At 39.3% G+C, this 25087-nt stretch overlaps 1 protein-coding gene across 1 annotated transcript in view; it reads right to left on the bottom strand.

The window, feature by feature from the left end:
• The window catches only part of LOC119561834 (probable chitinase 10), a 195935-nt gene that overhangs the window by 41639 nt on the left and 129209 nt on the right, over positions 1 to 25087 (bottom strand). Inside the window, exon 4 of the mRNA XM_037875317.1 lies at positions 716 to 995. Within this exon, the coding sequence (XP_037731245.1) occupies positions 716 to 995 (280 nt within the window). The remainder of the gene's footprint in view (positions 1 to 715; positions 996 to 25087) is intronic.

Genomic DNA, 25087 nt, shown 5'->3' on the forward strand with positions numbered 1-25087 from the left:
AGTAAAAGGGTATACTAGATTCGTCAGAAGCGGTGTAACATGTATAAGAAAGCGTCTCCGACCCCATAAAGTATATATATGCATGGCAAAATAGGCTCGGCTAGTTATCCTTATGGGGTCGGAGACGCATCCTTCTACCTTTTGCATAGTTTTCCCTGCATACAATATACCCATTTACTCTAAGAGAAACGGGTATAAAAATAATATTTTTAAGTTCGTTAGCTGATGGACTGGTATCTGAAAGTTCGTTTTAAAATCCAAATTCTGAAATATAGCTAAATTATATAGTTATCCGATCCGGCTCGTCCGACTTATATGCTTCCTTCAATAGAATTAAGTCTTTTGGGAAGATTTCCCGATAGCTTTAAAACTGAGAAACTAGTTCGCGTAGAGACGAATGGACGACTCATCAAGTGATGCTGATCAATAATATATATACTTCATAGGGTTGGAAACGCTTCCTTCAACCTGTTACATTCTTTCCGACGAATCCAGTGTACCCTTTTACTTCACGAGTAACTGGTATAAATATATGCTGGGGAACACAATTCTCGAATTTTAAATCATAGTTCATAAGACCTTAAAATAAAGCCGAGACATGGGGGAAGCCCTTTTAACCTAATTTGGACTTAATGAAGAGGTGAATATCTTGAGAAATATCTAGTGATTAGAGATAGTGAAAAAGCTACAACACAAATGTATATGCGAAACTTACTTGTTGGTTCAAATAAGCTCGGCGAATCCTTAAGCACATCGTGGATCTCATGAAGCAAGGGATGCACGCCATTCCCGCATCTGTTGCGAAAGTCGTCGAGGTCGAGTGCCCACACCATACCTCCACCCAGGTCCAATGACCTCACCAATTTTGACTTTTTTCGGATTATTGCGGCGTCATCGTAAGACACCCACTGCGTTCCTTTGTGGGCATACGGACCCATGCGGCCAAGTTCATCGTGAACAACTTTCCAACCCTGGTGATTGACCCGTTCACAAATCTTAAAGAAAAAATAATAAAATTTTTCGATAATAATAATGTACTCGAAGTATTCAAAGCCCAAAAGTTCAGTAAAGAAATGTCAAAAGGAAAATTAATTTGGAGTTCCGTATTCTTTCTTACAGGCACCGTTACTCGTAGAGTAAAACGGTATACTGTGTTCGGTAAAATGTATATAACAGGTAAAAGGAAACGTTTCCGACCCCATAAAGTATACATTTTTTTAACAGCATCACTGCCCAGTCCATCTAGCCAAGTCGGTCTGTCTGTCTTTCCGTGTAACGCTGTGATCTCGGAAACTATAGGAGCTAGTTTAGATTTTACAGTTTTCCAATTATGGCCACTATTTTTGAGTAATATAATAAACCTAACTATATATAAGTTAAAAGTTTAGATAGTATTTTATTTAAAAACAAGGAAGAACGCTATAGTCGAGTGCCTCGACTATCAGATACCCGTTACTCAGCTAAAGGGACCAAAGGGAAATGGAGATAAGCAAGCAGCAAAGCGAGATTGAAATACGCCACCTACCGGCGGTAGACAGATTTAAGCGTTATGGGGGTTAGGGTGGGCGTGGCAAATTTTTTTTCGATCAATCGATAGGTATTGACGAGACCAATACAATTCAGTTATAATTTTGTATCTAGCATGAAAATTGTGGGCGCCACAGGCTTGGGCGGTTTGTTGGCGTTAGAGTGGGCGTGGCATATTTGCGTGACAAACTTGCGCTGCGCACAAGGCTAAGGAATCTAAATCAGAGATCCCAATTTTCTATCTTTGATAGTTTCCGAGATATCCACGTTCATATTAACGATTTTTTTAAGTTTGTGGGCGTAAAAGTGGGCGTGGCAAACTTTTTTTTTATCAATCGATAGGTATTGATGAGAACAATACATTTCAGTTTAAATTTTTATTCTAGCATCAAAACTGTAGGATCCACAGTTTTGGGCGGTTTGTGGGCGTAAGAGTGGGCGTGGCACTCTACTGAAACAAACTTGCGCTGCGTAAGAAGCTCAGGAATCTGCACGCCAAATCTCAGTAGCCTAGCTCTCATAGTTTCCAAGATCTCAGCGTTCATCCGGACAGACAGACGGACAGACGGACAGACGGACAGACGGACAGACGGACATGGCTAGATCGACTCGGCTAGTGATCCTGATCAAGAATATATATACTTTATGGGGTCGGAAACGCTTCCTTCTGCCTGTTACATACTTTCCGACGAATCTAGTATACCCTTTTACTCTACGAGTAACGGGTATAAAAATACAAACTTTATTATTTGAGTGCAGATTTACAACTAACTTTTCTTATGTTAATAATTAATAATGTAACCTAGGTGCTGCTGCTGCTGCTGCTGCCCCTGCTGACGTTCTCTGCTATCGTCATTGAACATCGCTGCTGTTGTTGATGTGGTCGGTCCTAATTGGTTGCTGTCGCTGATATTGCTGCTGCCGCGGTGCAGTTGACCATTTCTTATTCTGATTGGTCAACTTAATTTGGCAATAACTGTTGTTGCCAAATGCACTCGGCGTTGGGTTCAATCACCCAGCGTTAAAGCTTTCCCACGATCGTAAGGTGGGAAGTGCAAGCTCAGCGCACGTGGCTGCTGAACTCAATTAGGGGCCTATTGGGCAACGTTCTGGCCAGTATAGGGTTACTGTTGGGAAATTGGTGCTTATGCTTTTCTCGTGCTCATAACCAATTTGTTTTTGTTTGGGATTTTGCGCGTGTGGCGATACTCTTACTTGAGCATTTAGCATTCTGGGTGTTAACTCCTCCCCCCTTAAACGCGACTGTCCTCGGTCGCAACGTAAAAGAGTACAGATCCGGAAGGGGATGGCTCTTCAGTTGTTTTCGCTGGAGCTGGCAAGCCTTCTGTTGGTTTGCGCCTTCGCATGAATCGTATGATCAGTCCTAGGGTAACTACAAATAGGATGATGGCGGATCCATAATTCAGGGAAGAATCTATAATTCCTTCGCTTCTGAGTTTCTCTAGTACTCTTGTGTTGTTTATGTTAAGTTCCTTGACCATTTGTAGTGACAGTACTTCATCTATTTTCGACTTTTCCGCTGTTAATTGAAAAAGTGGGGGTTCCGGTTCGACCGTGCTGGTTTCTTTTGACTTGTAGATGTTTTCTCCAATTGTTACTGTAGAGTTCCTGTATTGGATTATAAATGAGCCCTGTAGTTTTAAGAGTTTTTCGTCCAACGAGACAAATCCGCTAAAGTCGTTCAGCAGTAGAGTTTCTGGCAATATTTCCTCGACATCGGGAATGTGTTGATTGTTGAGCAGAGCATTTACGCAAGTATCGTTACTTAAGTCTAGCAATTTTTCGGAATTACAAATAGTTTTATCGTTATGTGCCTGGCAAGGTTCTGTTATTGCGAATAGCTGTTTCTTACATTCTAGTAGATTTTCATATTTTAGATCGTTAATTATATGGGCTTTTTTTAGTGCTTTTACTTTAAATGTTCTGCAAGTATCTTTGTTAATTGTTGGTAGGCTAATAATGTAAATGAGGTCGTGGCCGTTGGTGGCAAGTTTGACTTTAGCAAATTCTAAAATTTTTCTATGTCGAAAAATAAACTGTTTTCTTCTTTAAAAATGTTTTCTACAATGTTGGTTTCTTTTGCTGAGAAAATGAATGAATTCACTGTGCTAGATTTTGCCCAAGTTATTGCGTACAGAATGTTTGTAATTTCTTCTTTAATTAGTTGTATTTTGTATTTTAAAATATTGGCTTTTTGGTCTATTATTCCTTCCGAGCTTTGATTTATTTTCTCGTTAATTAGCCGGTTTATTACTACTTGTCTGTTATTATTTTCTAGCTGTTCATTTATCTTATTTTCTACGACCTCATAATCATGGTGATCTGGTGATCCTGCCAGCCACTTCCATGCTGTCCCTATTGCTTCTATTGCTCTTTTTGGTATTTTTTGTGTTTGCAATCTGCGTAAGACAGATATGGTTGAAGCGGGTGAGATGAAGTAAGTGATTTAAATGATTCCTCTAAAGTTGTAAATGTCTCTTCGTAGCTGGTCAAGTTGAAAATGTGGATGATTTTAAACGTTCCGTCTTGTTTGGCTGCTAGTCCGGTTTCAAGTGAAATGAGTTTGAATAGTCGAGGACCGTGGTAATACCCAGGCAGGTTGGTAAAAATAGTGTGAAAAATTATGTTTTAATATTATTTTTATGAATTATTTTTCCGCTTTGAGTTTTAATGGTGGTGTTTTTATTTTCTGCTACTTTTTCTTTTTTATACCTAGGTGTTAGTTTTGACCCTAATCTTTTGTCGATTTTAACGTGTACTATTTCGCCTGGCCTGAAATGTCTTGGTAGGTTCTTGTTTTTGTTGTGGTATTCTAAGTCATAAAGTTGTTTCTTTTGAATTTTTATACCCTTGCAGAGGGTATAATGATTTCAGTCAGAAGTTTGCAACGCAGTGAAGGAGACGTTTCCGACCCCATAAAGTATATATATTCTTGATCAGCATCACTAGACGAGTCGATCTAGCCATGTCCGTCTGTCCGTCTGTCCGTCTGTCCGTCCGTTTCTACGCAAACTAGTCTCTCAGTTTTAAAGCTATCGGGCTGAAACTTTCCCAAAAGTCTTATATCTTTTGCAGGTAGTATATAAGTCGGAACCAGCCGGATCAGACAACTATATCTTATAGCTCCCATAGGAATAATCGGAAAAAAAATGTTAAAAAATTATATCTTTGGTGTTTTTTAGCATATAACCTCCTAAGCTTGGAACTAACATTTTTAAATTAGTTTTGAATTTTGAATTAAATTTTATCGAAATCGGACGACTATATCATATAGCTGCCATAGAAACGATCGGAAAATTTGTGGAAAAATAATATGAAATAAATTATAGCTTCGGTGTTTTTAACATATAACCTCCAACGCTTGGAAATAACATTTTTTAATTAGTTCTGAATTTCGAACTTAATTTTATCAAAATCGGACGAATATATCATATAGCTGCCATAGGAACGATCGGAAAATTGGTAGGAAAATAATATGAAACAAATTATAGCTTCGGTGTTCCTTAACATATAACCTCCTAGGCTTGGAAAAAACATTTCTTAATTAGTTCTGAATTTTGAATTTAATTATATCAAAATCGGACGACTATATCATATAGCTGCCATAGGAACGATCGGAAAATTGGTAGGAAAATAATATGAAACAAATTATAGCATCGCTGTTTTTTGACATATTATCTTATACTATTGGGAATATAATTTTTTGTGTTTTTTTAATATAATAATTATAGCTGCAAGGGTATACAAGCTTCGGCTTGCCGAAGCTAACTTCCTTTCTTGTTTGTATTATTTCCTCTCGTTGATTTCTTATACCTTCCGGTGTATTAGGGATCGTGTTTCTAAAAAAAATGTCTATGGGCTTTTCTTTTGTTACTGAATGTATTGATTTATTGTATTCCTGGACCGCCTGAAAAAGTAAATCTTCAAATACCATGCTCCCGTTGTCTTTTTTTAAGCACCTTAAAATTTCGGATAGTGTCGAATGGAACCTTTCTACTTGTCCATTACTTGTTGATGCATATGGGGCAGTGGTGTGCACTGAGATTTTAAGTTGGTCTTCAAGCATGAATTTTATAGCTGCAGAACTTAAAGAACGTTCGTTATCCATTATTATCCATTTCGGCATACTGAAAGCTATAAGCATTTCTCTTAAGGGGTTTTTAATATCCTCAGCTGCTCTTGACTGTAAAATTTTTACTTGAGCGTATTTGGAAAATTTGTCAATACCTGTTAATACGCTTTTCTTTTCTGTGATATAAATATCTACATGGACTATTTCTCCTGGATATTTGGGGATAGGTGTTGGTTGAATTTCGCCCTTTGGCGGATGCCTATCGTATTTAGATTCTTTACAGGTCTGGCAGGACTGAACTATTGCTTGAATTTTCTTTTGAGCTTGCGGGAAAAAATAATTCTTAAGTATTTGTATTTTATTTTCTTTCGCATCTCTATGCGCTCTCTTGTGTTCTAGAGTTATTAATTCATTTTGTTGTAATTCGGACATGACGTCGTCTACTTGTTTTCGCGTGAACCTTACTTTATATGAACTGAAATATGTGGGATAAATATTTTGTATTTTTCCCATTACTTCTTCGGAAGTAAAAATTCCGTTTATTAATCTGGGATCTAGTCTGCATGTTAGGATTGCTATTATTTGTTCTTCTGTGTACTCTCTTCTTTTTACTATGTGTCTATGGTAGGTTGGGAATGGATTTTCAAAAGTATCTGAGTCCGTTTCGTCCATGAGTAGGAATAATTGATTTTTGAAAACATTAATGGGAGCTTCTACAGAAAATATAAGATTGTGAGATGAGCTTTCGTCGCTATGAATGGTTGCCGTGGAGCTGAGTGAATTTATTTCGGCCGGGGCCCTAGGAAGTGCGTCAGCTACTACATTAGCTACTCCTGGCTTGTATTTAATTTCGTGATTATATTCGCCAATAAGGTCTCTCCATCGTTTTAGTTTCGCGTTATGGTTATTGACACTATTTGAAAAACTTAGGGGCTGGTGGTCTGTGTATATTACCACTTTCGAATATCCGTAAAGATAATGTCTTAGCCTTTGAAGTGCCCACACGATGGCTAACATTTCCCTTTCGTTTTTTGCGTAATTTTCTTCGGTTTTTGTGAGTGTACGTGAGATAAATGTTATTGGTCTATGGTTTTGTTCTAAGACTGCGCCTATCGCATAACTTGACGCGTCGGTTGTAAGCTGAAATTCTTTTCAAAAATCTGGGTATGCTAGGGTGACGTCTCGGGAGATAAGTGTATTTTTTAATTTTTCGAAAGCATTTATTGCTTCCTTGTCTAAATTAATAGCTGTCCTGCTTGATTTATTTTTTGATATGCGACCTTCTTCTCCTCTGAGGAGACTGGTTAGTGGTTTTGCAATTTTTGCATAATCTCTAATAAATCTTCTATAATACCCTGTCATGCCTAAGAAAGATCGTAGATCTTTTAACGTTTTCGGAATCGGAAATTTTGCAATTGCTTTTATTTTGTCAATATTTGTCTTAACTCCGTCTTGTGAGATGGTAAACCCTAAAAAATCTACTTCGTTTTTGAAAAAATGACATTTCTCTATTTGTACCCTCATGTTGGCATTTTGTAGGGTTGAAAATACTTTTTCGAGGTTCTGACCGTGTTCTACTTCGTTTTTGCTAAAAACGATTATGTCGTCCACGTACACATAGCAAATTTTCCCTATGTATTCCCTCAGGATGTCGTCCAAGGCTCTTTGGAAAATAGATGGCGAGTTTTTTAGACCAAATGGGAGCCTGGTGAATTCATATTTTCCACCGTTTACTGCAAAGGCTGTTTTTTCGATATCCGTGTCCTTTAATGGGATTTGATGAAATCCACTTTTAAGGTCTAACACTGAAAAGTATTTATTATCCCCTAGCTGTGCAATAATTTCGCCAATCTCTGGGATAGGGTACCGATCAGAGATAGTGACGTCGTTGAGTTTCCTGTAATCTATTACTAATCTATACTTCTTTTCTTCGGACTGACCTGACTTTTTTGGAACTACCAAAACGGGTGCATTATACGGAGAACGTGAAGGTCTAATAATGCCATCTTCGAGCATTTCGTTTATTTGTTTTTCTACTTCCTGTCTTAGTGAAGCTGGGTATGGGTAGTGTTTTCCATAGACTGGGGAGTCTGATGAAGTTCTTATTTCTCCTACCACTTTAGTTGTGTATGCTAATTTTGTGTCTGGGTCGGCGAATAAGTTTTTGTGGCCTTGTACAAGGTTTTTTATAATTATTTTTTGTGACTCGGTCATATGACTGACTTGTGGTCCTATTGTGTTAACGGCTTGTGCGGCTAATTGGTGAATTTTAATTTTCCTTTTGTTTTCAAGAATGAGTGTATCGTTTTTGACATCTATAATTGCGCCTAATATTTTCATTGTATCGTTGCCTAATATGCCATGGAATGTTTTTAGTGTATCAAGTAGAAAAAATTTCATTGGTTTATCTGAGATATTGGGGAGTTTAAGAATCGTGTGTTGTGTAATATTATTGTTGCCTCCCACAGAGCTAACTGAAAAGTTTTTCTCGTTTGGTTTTGGGTTTGGTACCAGTTGTGGTTGGATGTAATTCTGGTTTGAGCCTGTGTCTATTAAAAATTTTAAGATTTTTCCGTTCCCCGTCGTTACTTTAAAATAAGGTAGTGAGGAACGATTTATTCTAAAAAATAGAGCTCGGACATGTCAATGTATTCTTGTTGTTCTGTATCAGTTTGCCAAGTAAATTCTTCTTGAAGTTCGCCTATGTTATTATGTTCTGCCATTTCGTAATATTCCTGCTCTGCACTAGTTGTGTCTTTTTGCGTTTCCTGTTGTGTAATAGTTTCGGACTCGGTTTGAATATGAAATTGTCTTGGCATCTTGCTAGTGTTCTGAACATTAGAAGTGCTGAGAGGTCGTTTCCCAGAATAATCGTTGTTCGCCGGCTTATTCATATAGTTAATATGACGCGATCGAATTGATTGATCAACTTCCATAGGTACTGCTTTTGGTTGGGGTCGGAGGGGCGGTGTCGGGGAAATATAGGGTGTTAATTGTCTTGCTTGGTCTGAACTAGCTTGATTGTAATAATTAGGTTGGGTGGTTTGTGTGAAGGGGAATTTCCCGGTTGCGGCTACTACTTGCATCTGTTTAGGGTTGTGGTATAAATGGGGATGAAAATTTTGTTTCGCTCCTACCATTCGGAACGGTTGGTGAGTTCTTGGTGGTAGTGTAGGCGGTTTTCCTGAGTAACTGTTTTTAGGTGTTTGATTGTTTCTAGTGGTCTGGTTCTCAAGCAAACTGCATAGGTGTAGTGCGTGCCCTAAGTCGTGCGGTTCTTTGATTGCTAACAGTTGAGCTAGATTTCCGTTTAGGCCTCTAACAAAAGTGTCTAGAGCTTTTTCCCTGTACATAGTTGTTAAAGATTGTATGGTTTCTTGTGAAACGTCCATGTTACTAACTTGGTTCAGGATGAGGGATAGCTGTTGGTAGACTGTTTGGTAGAACTCGACTATAGTATTGTTTCCTTGAGCGAGGGCATAGAGCTGGTATTCTAAAGTTTTAAGGTCTCGTTTGTCGGCAAAATGCGATGTTAGGCATTTCGAAATAGCTGTCCAGTCGAGTGGGGTGTTGTATGATTCCAGCACTGCGTCTGCCTGTCCAGTAATTTTATTGCGGATTGCTAAAATAATTCCGTAATATTTTGGTGAACCAATTCTCCCTTCATAGATTTTTAAAACTCGTGCTACACTCTTTTTCCATGAGGAATATTCACTTTGGTTTCCTGAAAATTCCCTAAGCGATCGTACAATGTCCGGTATTTTGTCTAATTCACTAAGGTTGTGTGATAGTTCTCGTTTAATTGTTTGGTCTTTATATTGCGAAAAATCATTATTGGGTTTAATTATTTCTTTCACCAAGCCACTTAATTTGGTTTCTAAGACACCTTTTATTATTTCCTCGATATCCCTCTCGGTCATAAGTCGCGCATTGGTAGTTGCGGAAGGGCCTGTAAGGTTTCCTAGTCTGTCCGCTAAATCTTGGTCGGGCATTTTAGTTATTTTTTGTGATCACGATATTTGAACAGTAGAATAAAAGGATGAATTTATATTTTTAAAAAAAATTTTTTGATAGTTACTCAGAATTCGGAATGAAAATAATTAATTATTTCGTGCTGTAAAAATTATAAGGTTTGATTTAGAGCTTAGAATTTAAGTGCTCTGTGTTTTCTTAATTCTTGATATAGATTTTTAATCCTAAAATATTTTTCTTTAAATTTGATAGGTAACGATTATTTTGATCGATTTAATTTAATTTTAAAATTCTTTGATTCTTTATTTATCAATGTTAGTTATTATACTTTTCCTTTTCACGGAATTTGTTGGTCGCTTGACAATTATTGTTTCCTTTTTTTGTTTGGAATATTTGCTTAATTTTATGCTTACAAAATAATCATATCTCGGTGTGCTCTCGTGCCGGTAATCTTGGTGTTTTTCCTTTTTGTCCCACGTCGCAGTGATTTCTCCAGGATGCGTGTCTACTAGGGCACCTCCTTTACATCTTTGTTTGCACGTTCCCTCCGAACGGGTACTAAAGGGAATCACAGCGATAAAGTTGGCCTGATATGTCCACCAGGTACAAGTCCTTTTTGCAGGAGTGTCACTTTGTAGCGTTTTCTGGAACGGCACTTTAATTGTGGCACTTCCGGGCTTCGGTGGTCGGGTTTTTCGTACGGATTAGGCAGGATAATTTTACCGAACCGGCAGGATTTTTTTACTGCTCGTCGCGAAGCGCGGAACTTGTATCTTTCGCGAACTTTTATATCAGGTCCCTGTTCGGGTGCCAGTTAAAAGTTTAGATAGTATTTTATTTAAAAAAAATACAAACTTTATTATTTGAGTGCAGATTTACAACTAACTTTTCTTATGTTAATAATTAATAATGTAACCTAGGTGCTGCTGCTGCTGCTGCTGCCTCTGCTGACGTTCTCTGCTATCGTCATTGAACATCGCTGCTGTTGTTGATGTGGTCGGTCCTAATTGGTTGCTGTCGCTGATATTGCTGCTGCCGCGGTGCAGTTGACCATTTCTTATTCTGATTGGTCAACTTAATTTGGCAATAACTGTTGTTGCCAAATGCACTCGGCGTTGGGTTCAATCACCCAGCGTTAAAGCTTTCCCACGATCGTAAGGTGGGAAGTGCAAGCTCAGCGCACGTGGCTGCTGAACTCAATTAGGGGCCTATTGGGCAACGTTCTGGCCAGTATAGGGTTACTGTTGGGAAATTGGTGCTTATGCTTTTCTCGTGCTCATAACCAATTTGTTTTTGTTTGGGATTTTGCGCGTGTGGCGATACTCTTACTTGAGCATTTAGCATTCTGGGTGTTAACTTATATAACGACCCACCGTCACAACAACATAAAACAAAAATAAAACAAGAAAGAACGCTATAGTCGAGTGCCTCGACTATCAGATACCCGTTACTCAGCTAAAGGGACCAAAGGGAAATGGAAATAAGCAAGCAGCAAAGCAAGACTGAAATGCGCCACCTACCGGCGGTAGACAGATTTAAGCGTTATGGGCGTTAGGGTGGGCGTGGCAAATTTTTGGATCAATCTATAGGTATTGCCGAGATCAATACATTTCAGTAAAAATTTTTCATCTAGCATAACAATTGTGGGCACCACAGGTTTGGGCGGTTTGTGGGCGTTATAGTGGGCGTGGCATATTCGCGTGACAAAATTGCGCTGCGTACAAAGCTACAGAATCTAAATTTGAGATCCCGATACTCTATCTTTGATAGTTTCCGAGATATCCACGTTCATATTTACGATTTTTTGAAGTTTGGGGGCGGTTTGTGGGCGATAAAGTGGGCGTGGCAAACTTTTTTTAAAGTCAATCGATAGGTATTGATGAGAACAATACATTTCAGTTAAAATTTTTATTCTAGCATCAAAACTGTAGGAGCCACAGTTTTGGGCGGTTTGTGGGCGTAAAAGTGGGCGTGGCACTCTACTGAAACAAACTTGCGCTGCGTAAGAAGCTCAGGAATCTGCACGCCAAATCTCAATAGCCTAGCTCTCATAGTTTCCAAGATCTCAGCGTTCATCCGGACAGACAGACGGACAGACGGACAGACGGACATGGCTAGATCGACTCGGCTAGTGATCCTGATCAAGAATATATATACTTTATGGGGTCGGAAACGCTTCCTTCTGCCTGTTACATACTTTCCGATGAATCTAGTATACCCTTTTACTCTACGAGTAACGGGTATAACAAACATAGATTATTCCAAAACAATGGTCTTTTATTTGGAAATCCTACGCCCGCACAACTATTCAAACGCACGCCCAAAGCGAACGACTACTGGTTACACTTATTTAGCGGAGATATCGATAGTAGATAGTCATACAATAATCGTGACCCGATAACAAGTTATCGAAGTTATCGAAGCGAGATTATTACCATCGATCGCCCTGGTCACACTAAACGGGGCCTATATAAACAGAGGCCCAGCCTCAGTCCAGGCACTTCCGTTCCGATGAGCATCGAGGAGGCATCAACAAGGAGGAATATCCGGGTAAGTGTTCTGGTAAATAGTCTTGGTAGTGGTGGTGGATCCGTTGGAGCTCAGTTTTAAATTTGCTCTACGACCTGGAGAGGATCACCGGCGACCCGGCTTAGTTTCTAGAAAATCAGCCCAGGCCCTTACGCAGCGCCGACAAGACGAAGAAGCAGTACACAACTCGGCCCTTCCGCAGCGCCAACACGACGAAGCAAGCAGTACACAACTCGGCCCATCCGTAGCGCCGACACGAGGAAGCAAGCAGTACGAAGCTCGATCCTTCCGCAGCAGAGGCGCCCAGCCACCAACATTATCTATTATACCCTAGTGGTAAATATAAGCATACTTCATAGCGTTCTCTCTCTGTATTATTAGGTAATCCGATCTATAGAGGAAATTAATTTCTGTCTCGAACCTTGGTCACGGCGAGCTATACTGCCTCCCGAAACAGGGTCGTTTCACCTTACTTTTGATCAAAAAAACAAGAAAGAACGCTATAGTCGAGTGCCTCGACTATCAGATACCCGTTACTCAGCTAAAGGGACCAAAGGGAAATGGAAATAAGCAAGCAGCAAAGCAAGACTGAAATGCGCCACCTACCGGCGGTAGACAGATTTAAGCGTTATGGGCGTTAGGGTGGGCGTGGCAAATTTTTTTTTTAGTCAATCGATAGGTATTGACGAGACCGATACAGTTCAGTTAAAATTTTGTATCTAGCATGAAAATTGTGGGCGCCACAGGCTTGGGCGGTTTGTGGGCGTTAGAGTGGGCGTGGCATATTCGCGTATCAAAATTGCGCTGCGTACAAAGCTACGGAATCTAAATCTGAAACCGTAATTCTATATCTTTGATAGTTTCCGAGATATCCACGTTCATATTTACGATTTTTTGAAGTTTGGGGGCGGTTTGTGGGCGATAAAGTGGGCGTGGCAAACTTTTTTTAAAGTCAATCGATAGGTATTGATGAGAACAATACATTTCAGTTAAAATTTTTATTCTAGCATCAAAACTGTAGGAGCCACAGTTTTGGGCGGTTTGTGGGCGTAACAGTGTTTGTGGCACTCTACTGAAACAAACTTGCGCTGCGTAAGAAGCTCAGGAATCTGCACGCCAAATCTCAATAGCCTAGCTCTCATAGTTTCCAAGATCTCAGCGTTCATCCGGACAGACAGACGGACAGACGGACATGGCTAGATCGACTCGGCTAGTGATCCTGATCAAGAATATATATACTTTATGGGGTCGGAAACGCTTCCTTCTGCCTGTTACATACTTTCCGACGAATCTAGTATACCCTTTTACTCTACGAGTAACGGGTATAATAACACAGAAAAATAATGATTAATGATGGATTTTATTTGCTTTGTTCAAGTGTAAGTGGTTATCAAAACTACCTCAACAATTTGGAATATATCTTTATAACCACTTTATTCCTAAGAAAATAAAACTAATCAGAGCCTCGCGGCCATTATGTAAGACTTTCCGCCTATCTGGTTACACATCTGTGTAAGTGGTTATCAAAACTATCAAAACAATTTATTATCATACAAAGAATACGCTAAGCTCATATTGAAGAGTTATATTTTAATCAAAGCAAGCTAATTAGAATTTAAATATTTAAGCAATTTCAAGTATTAAATTTAATTTAATCACTTAGCAAGTATTTTAATCATGGGCGAATTCGTTTTATAATATCAAGATCATTGGAATATTGTTGTATACAGTCAATCAAAATATGTAGCATTACGACCGGAGCCGACACTTACCCACCACCAGTGACTTTGCTTATAAATTAAAAAACTTCATTTCAATTAACTGCGGGTGGATATAAAAAAACAAACTATCTACAAGCTCAGATACTGCTTAAATTGCAAACGTTTCTCGACTTCCTAGTGCGCGCCGATTTTTTGTATGTATGTGCAACATAGGGTTTTTTTTGTTCCTTTGTACTTTATTGTCCTACATCTACTATTAACTTTTCATGTAAATGGACATTAACTGAAGAAGTTGTGCGGTGCTGCCGCAAAGCAATGCTCGCACAACCGCGGCAGCGTACGTGTCCAGTTCTCTCCTCTCGTCTTTAGCGGCTTTAGTCCATACCGGGGCGGTATCAGTACGGAGTTTCCTCCGTTCCTGATTGGGTACCGCGTGTTCAGTAGAATCCGCGCGAGCGGACGTCCGCGAAGCCAGTCACGTGCTTCAGCACTCCGTCGTACATTGTGTTCCACAACAGGACCGATGCTTGTGGCACCCCAGCAGTAACGTTGTACTCAAGACTTCCTAGAAATACAAGAAACCCCCAAACAACACACGTTCCTATACACAGACGGCTCAAAATCCGACACCGGAGATGCCTACACTGTAACCTCCGCAGAACACATCATAACCCAGCAGATACTCCCTTATTCCTCTATTTTCACTGCTGAAATAGCATCAACTCTTTACGAAGGTAAATATGCGGAAAAACAATATGCACCGACTCAATCTCAGCTCTTACAGCCCTGGAAAACTTCAACAACCATAACTACTATACATTAGGTATTAGAAAAATCATTTCAAAATACAAACACAAATTCACTCTGATATGGGTCCCAGGACACTGGGGCATTATTGGACACGAGCTTGCAAACCAAGCAGCTAAGCAAGCACTCACATTGCCATTAATATTGGAAAGAAAACACAACATAGCAGATACCCTTAAATACATCAACAAACACATGAAAACCCAATACGATATTATCTAGATCAACTCATCACCACACTACAAGCTTATTAACTCGAAAAAGCAGAACAATATTAAATCTCTACACACAACAATCTCTCGAATGGGCACCATTACATTTATGAGAATTCGAATCGGACACACTAAACTTATACACAGCCACCTATTTGACAAAACACCCTATCCAACAATGCAATCATAACCTAACCCTATTCAATATATTCCTAGAATGTCATCTGTACGTTGAGCACAGACAAAACTACCTCCAAAAAACCCAAGAAGAAATAGTTGATCCCAAAAACATAGTCACAACAATCCAATTTCTTAAATCCATAAAACTTTACAATAGCATATAAGTACAATCTTAATTAGTAACTAGAATCAGTAGACCTACATATATATTTGTATACTCGTTGCCTTGCATATACAATACTTTATAAGTATCACCTACTTAAGTCATAAAACTAAATGTTAAATCAATATTGTTACTTCCCTTCAGTTCTGCAAAAAGCTTCTTAAAAAAGCTACATGTGAATGCCCTAATATTTTAGAAGAAATATTGTATATCGAAAAAACAACTAATATTGTTTTATAAAAGTAAAATATTTGAGTATAGTAAATTTAAGTAAATTGAATTTACTTATAATGCTATGTTTACGTACTATACATTATTATTACAATATCATTTTATAGTTTAGTTATAGAAATTTAAAATGTATTTAAATATTGTGAGGAGTTGATTAACTCCCCACAAGTCTAAGCAGCAGCAGCAACAGATGGCCGGTCGCTTACCAGATACGCTGCGAATCCGCGTAGTAACGGCGCGGCGAGGAGCGGTTGGAGAAGAAGAGAGTTTGGTGACCAAGGATTAAGAACAAGAGAGTTTGGAGACCAAGGATTGAGAACAAGAGAGTTTGGAGAACAAGAGAGTTTGGAGACCAAGGAGCGCATAATGAGAGAGTGGAGACTTGGCGGGCAGAGCAAGAGTGCCGTGTGCAAACGGGCATAACGGAACTCCACCGGACTTTGGACCGGGAGAAGACGTGCCGCATGTCGGCAGTGGAGCGGCACACAGGCGTGCCACAAGCATCACGGGAACCAGCGGGACGGCAGCAGTGGGCAGAACATCGGTTGGAAGCTGTGCGTAAAGGACAAGTGGGTCAAACGGGAGTCACGGACTTTGGACCCGGGCCGTGCGCAAAAGGGGAATAACGGTTCCCGGTGGCCCTATATAAGGCCGCAGAGCCCTGGCAGCTGGATCAGTCGACCACAAGGAGTCAAACCATCAAGATCAGTTCAAATATCAAAGTGAACAGTTAGTCAACCAAGTAATCTACAAGGGAGCCACAACAGCAGACAGCACAGGCAACCACGTTACCATCGCCGCTCGGAGCTCATTGGGGAGCGCGGGAGCGTCGCAGACGTCGAGCATTAGGGTGAAACCGGGTGGAACGTTTGTCTGCGCTAGGCGTAAAGCAAAGTGAACTGCTAGGCAGCTTACTGGCGTTAGCCTTGACTGTCAGGGCGATCTGAGCAAGAACCTAGCGGGACCGTCCGGGACAGAGCAAGGGACAGGTATTGCCTCGAAAGGCGTTCGCCTGGAGAGCAAGGCTTGATCACCCTAGTCTGAGAACGGTGACGTTTCCCTAAGCCCGAAAGGTCGAACTCTCTACGAATCCAAGGCACGACAAGCGACCCCGAGGCACCGCGTCGGCAAGCGAGCAGAGGCGGCCACTACGAGCGTCCCGAGACACAGGAACCAGCGGGCGTCGAATCAACGCGTCACAAGCCAGGACGAGAAGCACCAGCAGCCGGCGGAACCAGAGAGAGACACACAATCTTCTGAGCTAGCCGCACGAATCTCGTAGCGAGCAGATGAACAAAATCAGTTCGTTACACTATTTAAAACCTTTTAATATTAACATTTTTAACATATGCACATTGTATTTTTTACTCAAGATGTAAAAGTTATATATTCGGATATTTTCCGGTTTAGAAAGGGTATAGGTGCAGTGGCACGCTCCGACAGCGAAAAGAAAACAAAAAATTCAAGTAAAGGGGTGAGAAGACTTTGTGCATTCTGTTTGAGTTATTGAAAGGGAAGCAAGCCTTTTAAATTGTGCGCAGCAGACTTACTTTTTTCGTTTCTTAAAATGAAAATTATAAAGTCAAGTAAGTGTTACATTAAGTTTAAGATTTTGAGCATTGATCTTAGTTTAAAGTACGTAAATTTTGAAGGTACTTTATGGGTTCCGTTAGCCGAAAGTGGATGATGAAATGTTTTTTGCCAATAAAAATCCCGAAAAGAGTTATACAGAGCTCTAAAAGGTAAATATGCAAATAAACAAGTAAAACATATTTTTTAGGCATATGCCCATACATTTTTTCAGTGCGTTAGCCAAGGATTCGGAGGAGCCGGACAACTGCTTAAGGAAGGTGATGACCAATGTTAAAAACAAATTAACGAAACATAAAACTAAGCTTACTAACAATAAATGTCCTTTAACAGAAAACATACATAACACAATTCATTTAAAATTATTTTAAAGTAAATTAAGAATGTGTGTATTTTAAATTCTATATCTTCATAAGTACCCTTCAGTTCCAAAAAAAAGTTTCACTTGTGAATCACCTCGGGAATCACCTGGGACATGTCCTCGTGCACAAGTGAAGAACAAGTGACGCTCCATATAGAAAATTGTATGGGATGTCCGCATTTTCACAAGTGAAAATTCAAATGACAATTTTTCGAAGTCCTACGGGATTTCATTTGTTCCTTATACTCATTTTTCGAATGGCCTGTCACGTGCCTGTGACATGTCCCAAGTGAATCACTTGTGAAAATCAGAATTTTTCCATGAGTTTTCACTTGTGAAATCACTTGCAAGTGACCCGTCCCAAGTGAAATCACTTGTGAAAATCAGAATTTTTCCATGAGTTTTAAATTATGAAAATATAGAATTTAAAATACATACATATTTAATTTCATTTTAATTAGATGGTATTATTTACATTTTCAAAAATTGGTCAATTATTGTTTCTGTTTTGTTGTTTCGTAAGCTTATTTTTAACGTTAGTCATCGCCGTTCTTAAACCTTAGTCCGGGTTTTCTGAATCCTTGGCCAACGCTCCTGAAAAAACATATGTTTAAAAAATGCGTTTTATTTGTTTATTTGTATATTTACCTCTTATAGCTGTGTTTAACCCTTTGCAGGATTTTTATTGGCACAAAACAATTCGTCATCCACTTTCGGCTAACGGAACCCATTGAATACCTTCAAAATATACGTACTTTAAACTAAGATCAATGCACAACATCTTAAACTTAACGTAGCACTTACCTGACTTTATTATATTAACTTAAAGAGACGACTAAAGTAACTCTGCTGCGCGCAATTAAAATGGATGATTCACTTTCAATCACTCAAACAGAATGCACAAAGTCTTCTCACCCCATTACTTGATTTCTTCTGTTTTCTCTTCGCTCTTGGCGCGTGCCACTGCACTTATACCCTCTTTAAGGCGAAATATATCCGACTATATAATTTGTACTTCTTAAGTAAAAAATACAATAAGAATTTTTTAAAAATGTTAATACTAATACTACTAATGTTTTAAATATTGAAATCAATTTTAACGGACTCATTTTCTATAATTACACTAAAAAAATATATTGTAATAAAAATGTATAATAAGTAAACATAACATTATAAGTAAATCCAAATTACTTAATTTTACAATAATCAAAAAATTTACCTTTATAAAACAATATAAGTTGTATATTTTCGATACACAATAATGCTCCTAAAATATTAGGGCATTCACATGTCGCTGCTCCACGAAAATTTTTCCGTCAAAACATTAGTCGCTAGCCGAACATAACGGAGAGACGCAAAAAAAAAACAAGAAAGAACGCTATAGTCGAGTGCCTCGACTATCAGATACCCGTTACTCAGCTAAAGGGACCAAAGGGAAATGGAAATAAGCAAGCAGCAAAGCAAGACTGAAATGCGCCACCTACCGGCGGTAGACAGATTTAAGCGTTATGGGCGTTAGGGTGGGCGTGGCAAATTTTTTTTTTAGTCAATCGATAGGTATTGACGAGACCGATACAGTTCAGTTAAAATTTTGTATCTAGCATGAAAATTGTGGGCGCCACAGGCTTGGGCGGTTTGTGGGCGTTAGAGTGGGCGTGGCATATTCGCGTATCAAAATTGCGCTGCGTACAAAGCTACGGAATCTAAATCTGAAACCGTGATTCTATATCTTTGATAGTTTCCGAGATATCCACGTTCATATTTACGATTTTTTGAAGTTTGGGGGCGGTTTGTGGGCGATAAAGTGGGCGTGGCAAACTTTTTTTAAAATCAATCGATAGGTATTGATGAGAACAATACATTTCAGTTAAAATTTTTATTCTAGCATCAAAACTGTAGGAGCCACAGTTTTGGGCGGTTTGTGGGCGTAAAAGTGGGCGTGGCACTCTACTGAAACAAACTTGCGCTGCGTAAGAAGCTCAGGAATCTGCACGCCAAATCTCAATAGCCTAGCTCTCATAGTTTCCAAGATCTCAGCGTTCATCCGGACAGACAGACGGACAGACGGACAGACGGACATGGCTAGATCGACTCGGCTAGTGATCCTGATCAAGAATATATATACTTTATGGGGTCGGAAACGCTTCCTTCTGCCTGTTACATACTTTCCGACGAATCTAGTATACCCTTTTACTCTACGAGTAACGGGTATAATAACACTGAAAAATAATGATTAATGATGGATTTTATTTGCTTTGTTCAAGTGTAAGTGGTTATCAAAACTACCTCAACAATTTGGAATATATCTTTATAACCACTTTATTCCTAAGAAAATAAAACTAATCAGAGCCTCGCGGCCATTATGTAAGACTTTCCGCCTATCTGGTTACACATCTGTGTAAGTGGTTATCAAAACTATCAAAACAATTTATTATCATACAAAGAATACGCTAAGCTCATATTGAAGAGTTATATTTTAATCAAAGCAAGCTAATTAGAATTTAAATATTTAAGCAATTTCAAGTATTAAATTTAATTTAATCACTTAGCAAGTATTTTAATCATGGGCGAATTCGTTTTATAATATCAAGATCATTGGAATATTGTTGTATACAGTCAATCAAAATATGTAGCATTACGACCAGAGCCGACACTTACCCACCACCAGTGACTTTGCTTATAAATTAAAAAACTTCATTTCAATTAACTGCGGGTGGATATAAAAAAACAAACTATCTACAAGCCCAGATACTGCTTAAATTGCAAACGTTTCTCGACTTCCTAGTGCGCGCCGATTTTTTGTATGTATGTGCAACATAGGGTTTTTTTTGTTCCTTTGTACTTTATTGTCCTACATCTACTATTAACTATTCATGTAAATGGACATTAACTGAAGAAGTTGTGCGGTGCTGCCGCAAAGCAATGCTCGCACAACCGCGGCAGCGTACGTGTCCAGTTCTCTCCTCTCGTCTTTAGCGGCTTTAGTCCATACCGGGGCGGTATCAGTACGGAGTTTCCTCCGTTCCTGATTGGGTACCGCGTGTTCAGTAGAATCCGCGCGAGCGGACGTCCGCGAAGCCAGTCACGTGCTTCAGCACTCCGTCGTACATTGTGTTCCACAACAGGACCGATGCTTGTGGCACCCCAGCAGTAACGTTGTACTCAAGACTTCCTAGAAATACAAGAAACCCCCAAACAACACACGTTCCTATACACAGACGGCTCAAAATCCGACACCGGAGATGCCTACACTGTAACCTCCGCAGAACACATCATAACCCAGCAGATACTCCCTTATTCCTCTATTTTCACTGCTGAAATAGCATCAACTCTTTACGAAGGTAAATATGCGGAAAAACAATATGCACCGACTCAATCTCAGCTCTTACAGCCCTGGAAAACTTCAACAACCATAACTACTATACATTAGGTATTAGAAAAATCATTTCAAAATACAAACACAAATTCACTCTGATATGGGTCCCAGGACACTGGGGCATTATTGGACACGAGCTTGCAAACCAAGCAGCTAAGCAAGCACTCACATTGCCATTAATATTGGAAGAAATAGTTGATCCCAAAAACATAGTCACAACAATCCAATTTCTTAAATCCATAAAACTTTACAATAGCATATAAGTACAATCTTAATTAGTAACTAGAATCAGTAGACCTACATATATATTTGTATACTCGTTGCCTTGCATATACAATACTTTATAAGTATCACCTACTTAAGTCATAAAACTAAATGTTAAATCAATATTGTTACTTCCCTTCAGTTCTGCAAAAAGCTTCTTAAAAAAGCTACATGTGAATGCCCTAATATTTTAGAAGAATTATTGTATATCGAAAAAACAACTAATATTGTTTTATAAAAGTAAAATATTTGAGTATAGTAAATTTAAGTAAATTGAATTTACTTATAATGCTATGTTTACGTACTATACATTATTATTACAATATCATTTTATAGTTTAGTTATAGAAATTTAAAATGTATTTAAATATTGTGAGGAGTTGATTAACTCCCCACAAGTCTAAGCAGCAGCAGCAACAGATGGCCGGTCGCTTACCAGATACGCTTCGAATCCGCGTAGTAACGGCGCGGCGAGGAGCGGTTGGAGAAGAAGAGAGTTTGGAGACCAAGGATTAACAACAAGAGAGTTTGGAGACCAAGGATTGAGAACAAGAGAGTTTGGAGACCAAGGAGCGGATAATGAGAGAGTGGAGACTTGGCGGGCAGAGCAAGAGTGCCGTGTGCAAACGGGCATAACGGAACTCCACCGGACTTTGGACCGGGAGAAGACGTGCCGCATGTCGGCAGTGGAGCGGCACACAGGCGTGCCACAAGCATCACGGGAACCAGCGGGACGGCAGCAGTGGGCAGAACATCGGTTGGAAGCTGTGCGTAAAGGACAAGTGGGTCAAACGGGAGTCACGGACTTTGGACCCGGGCCGTGCGCAAAAGGGGAATAACGGTTCCCGGTGGCCCTATATAAGGCCGCAAAGCCCTGGCAGCTGGATCAGTCGACCACAAGGAGTCAAACCATCAAGATCAGTTCAAATATCAAAGTGAACAGTTAGTCAACCAAGTAATCTACAAGGGAGCCACAACAGCAGACAGCACAGGCAACCACGTTACCATCGCCGCTCGGAGCTCATTGGGGAGCGCGGGAGCGTCGCAGACGTCGAGCATTAGGGTGAAGCCGGGTGGAACGTTTGTCTGCGCTAGGCGTAAAGCAAAGTGAACTGCTAGGCAGCTTACTGGCGTTAGCCTTGACTGTCAGGGCGATCTGAGCAAGAACCTAGCGGGACCGTCCGGGACAGAGCAAGGGACAGGTATTGCCTCGAAAGGCGTTCGCCTGGAGAGCAAGGCTTGATCACCCTAGTCTGAGAACGGTGACGTTTCCCTAAGCCCGAAAGGTCGAACTCTCTACGAATCCAAGGCACGACAAGCGACCCCGAGGCACCGCGTCGGCAAGCGAGCAGAGGCGGCCACTACGAGCGTCCCGAGACACAGGAACCAGCGGGCGTCGAATCAACGCGTCACAAGCCAGGACGAGAAGCACCAGCAGCCGGCGGAACCAGAGAGAGACACACAATCTTCTGAGCTAGCCGCACGAATCTCGTAGCGAGCAGATGAACAAAATCAGTTCGTTACACTATTTAAAACCTTTTAATATTAACATTTTTAACATATGCACATTGTATTTTTTACTCAAGATGTAAAAGTTATATATTCGGATATTTTCCGGTTTAGAAAGGGTATAGGTGCAGTGGCACGCTCCGACAGCGAAAAGAAAACAAAAAATTCAAGTAAAGGGGTGAGAAGACTTTGTGCATTCTGTTTGAGTTATTGAAAGGGAAGCAAGCCTTTTAAATTGTGCGCAGCAGACTTACTTTTTTCGTTTCTTAAAATGAAAATTATAAAGTCAAGTAAGTGTTACATTAAGTTTAAGATTTTGAGCATTGATCTTAGTTTAAAGTACGTAAATTTTGAAGGTACTTTATGGGTTCCGTTAGCCGAAAGTGGATGATGAAATGTTTTTTGCCAATAAAAATCCCGAAAAGAGTTATACAGAGCTCTAAAAGGTAAATATGCAAATAAACAAGTAAAACATATTTTTTAGGCATATGCCCATACATTTTTTCAGTGCGTTAGCCAAGGATTCGGAGGAGCCGGACAACTGCTTAAGGAAGGTGATGACCAATGTTAAAAACAAATTAACGAAACATAAAACTAAGCTTACTAACAATAAATGTCCTTTAACAGAAAACATACATAACACAATTCATTTAAAATTATTTTAAAGTAAATTAAGAATGTGTGTATTTTAAATTCTATATCTTCATAAGTACCCTTCAGTTCCAAAAAAAAGTTTCACTTGTGAATCACCTCGGGAATCACCTGGGACATGTCCTCGTGCACAAGTGAAGAACAAGTGACGCTCCATATAGAAAATTGTATGGGATGTCCGCATTTTCACAAGTGAAAATTCAAATGACAATTTTTCGAAGTCCTACGGGATTTCATTTGTTCCTTATACTCATTTTTCGAATGGCCTGTCACGTGCCTGTGACATGTCCCAAGTGAATCACTTGTGAAAATCAGAATTTTTCCATGAGTTTTCACTTGTGAAATCACTTGCAAGTGACCCGTCCCAAGTGAAATCACTTGTGAAAATCAGAATTTTTCCATGAGTTTTAAATTATGAAAATATAGAATTTAAAATACATACATATTTAATTTCATTTTAATTAGATGGTATTATTTACATTTTCAAAAATTGGTCAATTATTGTTTCTGTTTTGTTGTTTCGTAAGCTTATTTTTAACGTTAGTCATCGCCGTTCTTAAACCTTAGTCCGGGTTTTCTGAATCCTTGGCCAACGCTCCTGAAAAAACATATGTTTAAAAAATGCGTTTTATTTGTTTATTTGTATATTTACCTCTTATAGCTGTGTTTAACCCTTTGCAGGATTTTTATTGGCACAAAACAATTCGTCATCCACTTTCGGCTAACGGAACCCATTGAATACCTTCAAAATATACGTACTTTAAACTAAGATCAATGCACAACATCTTAAACTTAACGTAGCACTTACCTGACTTTATTATATTAACTTAAAGAGACGACTAAAGTATGATTCACTTTCAATCACTCAAACAGAATGCACAAAGTCTTCTCACCCCATTACTTGATTTCTTCTGTTTTCTCTTCGCTCTTGGCGCGTGCCACTGCACTGATACCCTTTTTAAGGCGAAATATATCCGACTATATAATTTGTACTTCTTAAGTAAGAAATACAATAAGAATTTTTTAAAAATGTTAATACTAATACTACTAATGTTTTAAATATTGAAATCAATTTTAACGGACTCATTTTCTATAATTACACTAAAAAAATATATTGTAATAAAAATGTATAATAAGTAAACATAACATTATAAGTAAATCCAAATTACTTAATTTTACAATAATCAACAAATTTACCTTTATAAAACAATATAAGTTGTATATTTTCGATACACAATAATGCTCCTAAAATATTAGGGCATTCACATGTCGCTGCTCCACGAAAATTTTTCCGTCAAATCATTAGTCGCTAGCCGAACATAACGGAGAGACGCAAAAAAAAACAAGAAAGAACGCTATAGTCGAGTGCCTCGACTATCAGATACCCGTTACTCAGCTAAAGGGACCAAAGGGAAATGGAAATAAGCAAGCAGCAAAGCAAGACTGAAATGCGCCACCTACCGGCGGTAGACAGATTTAAGCGTTATGGGCGTTCGGGTGGGCGTGGCAAATTTTTTTTTTAGTCAATCGATAGGTATTGACGAGACCGATACAGTTCAGTTCAAATTTTGTATCTAGCATGAAAATTGTGGGCGCCACAGGCTTGGGCGGTTTGTGGGCGTTAGAGTGGGCGTGGCATATTCGCGTATCAAAATTGCGCTGCGTACAAAGCTACGGAATCTAAATCTGAAACCGTGATTCTATATCTTTGATAGTTTCCGAGATATCCACGTTCATATTTACGATTTTTTGAAGTTTGGGGGCGGTTTGTGGGCGATAAAGTGGGCGTGGCAAACTTTTTTTAAAGTCAATCGATAGGTATTGATGAGAACAATACACTTCAGTTAAAATTTTTATTCTAGCATCAAAACTGTAGGAGCCACAGTTTTGGGCGGTTTGTGG

This window comes from Drosophila subpulchrella, unplaced genomic scaffold, assembly GCF_014743375.2.
Source record: "Drosophila subpulchrella strain 33 F10 #4 breed RU33 unplaced genomic scaffold, RU_Dsub_v1.1 Primary Assembly Seq377, whole genome shotgun sequence".
Classification (NCBI taxonomy): Eukaryota; Metazoa; Arthropoda; class Insecta; order Diptera; family Drosophilidae; genus Drosophila; species Drosophila subpulchrella.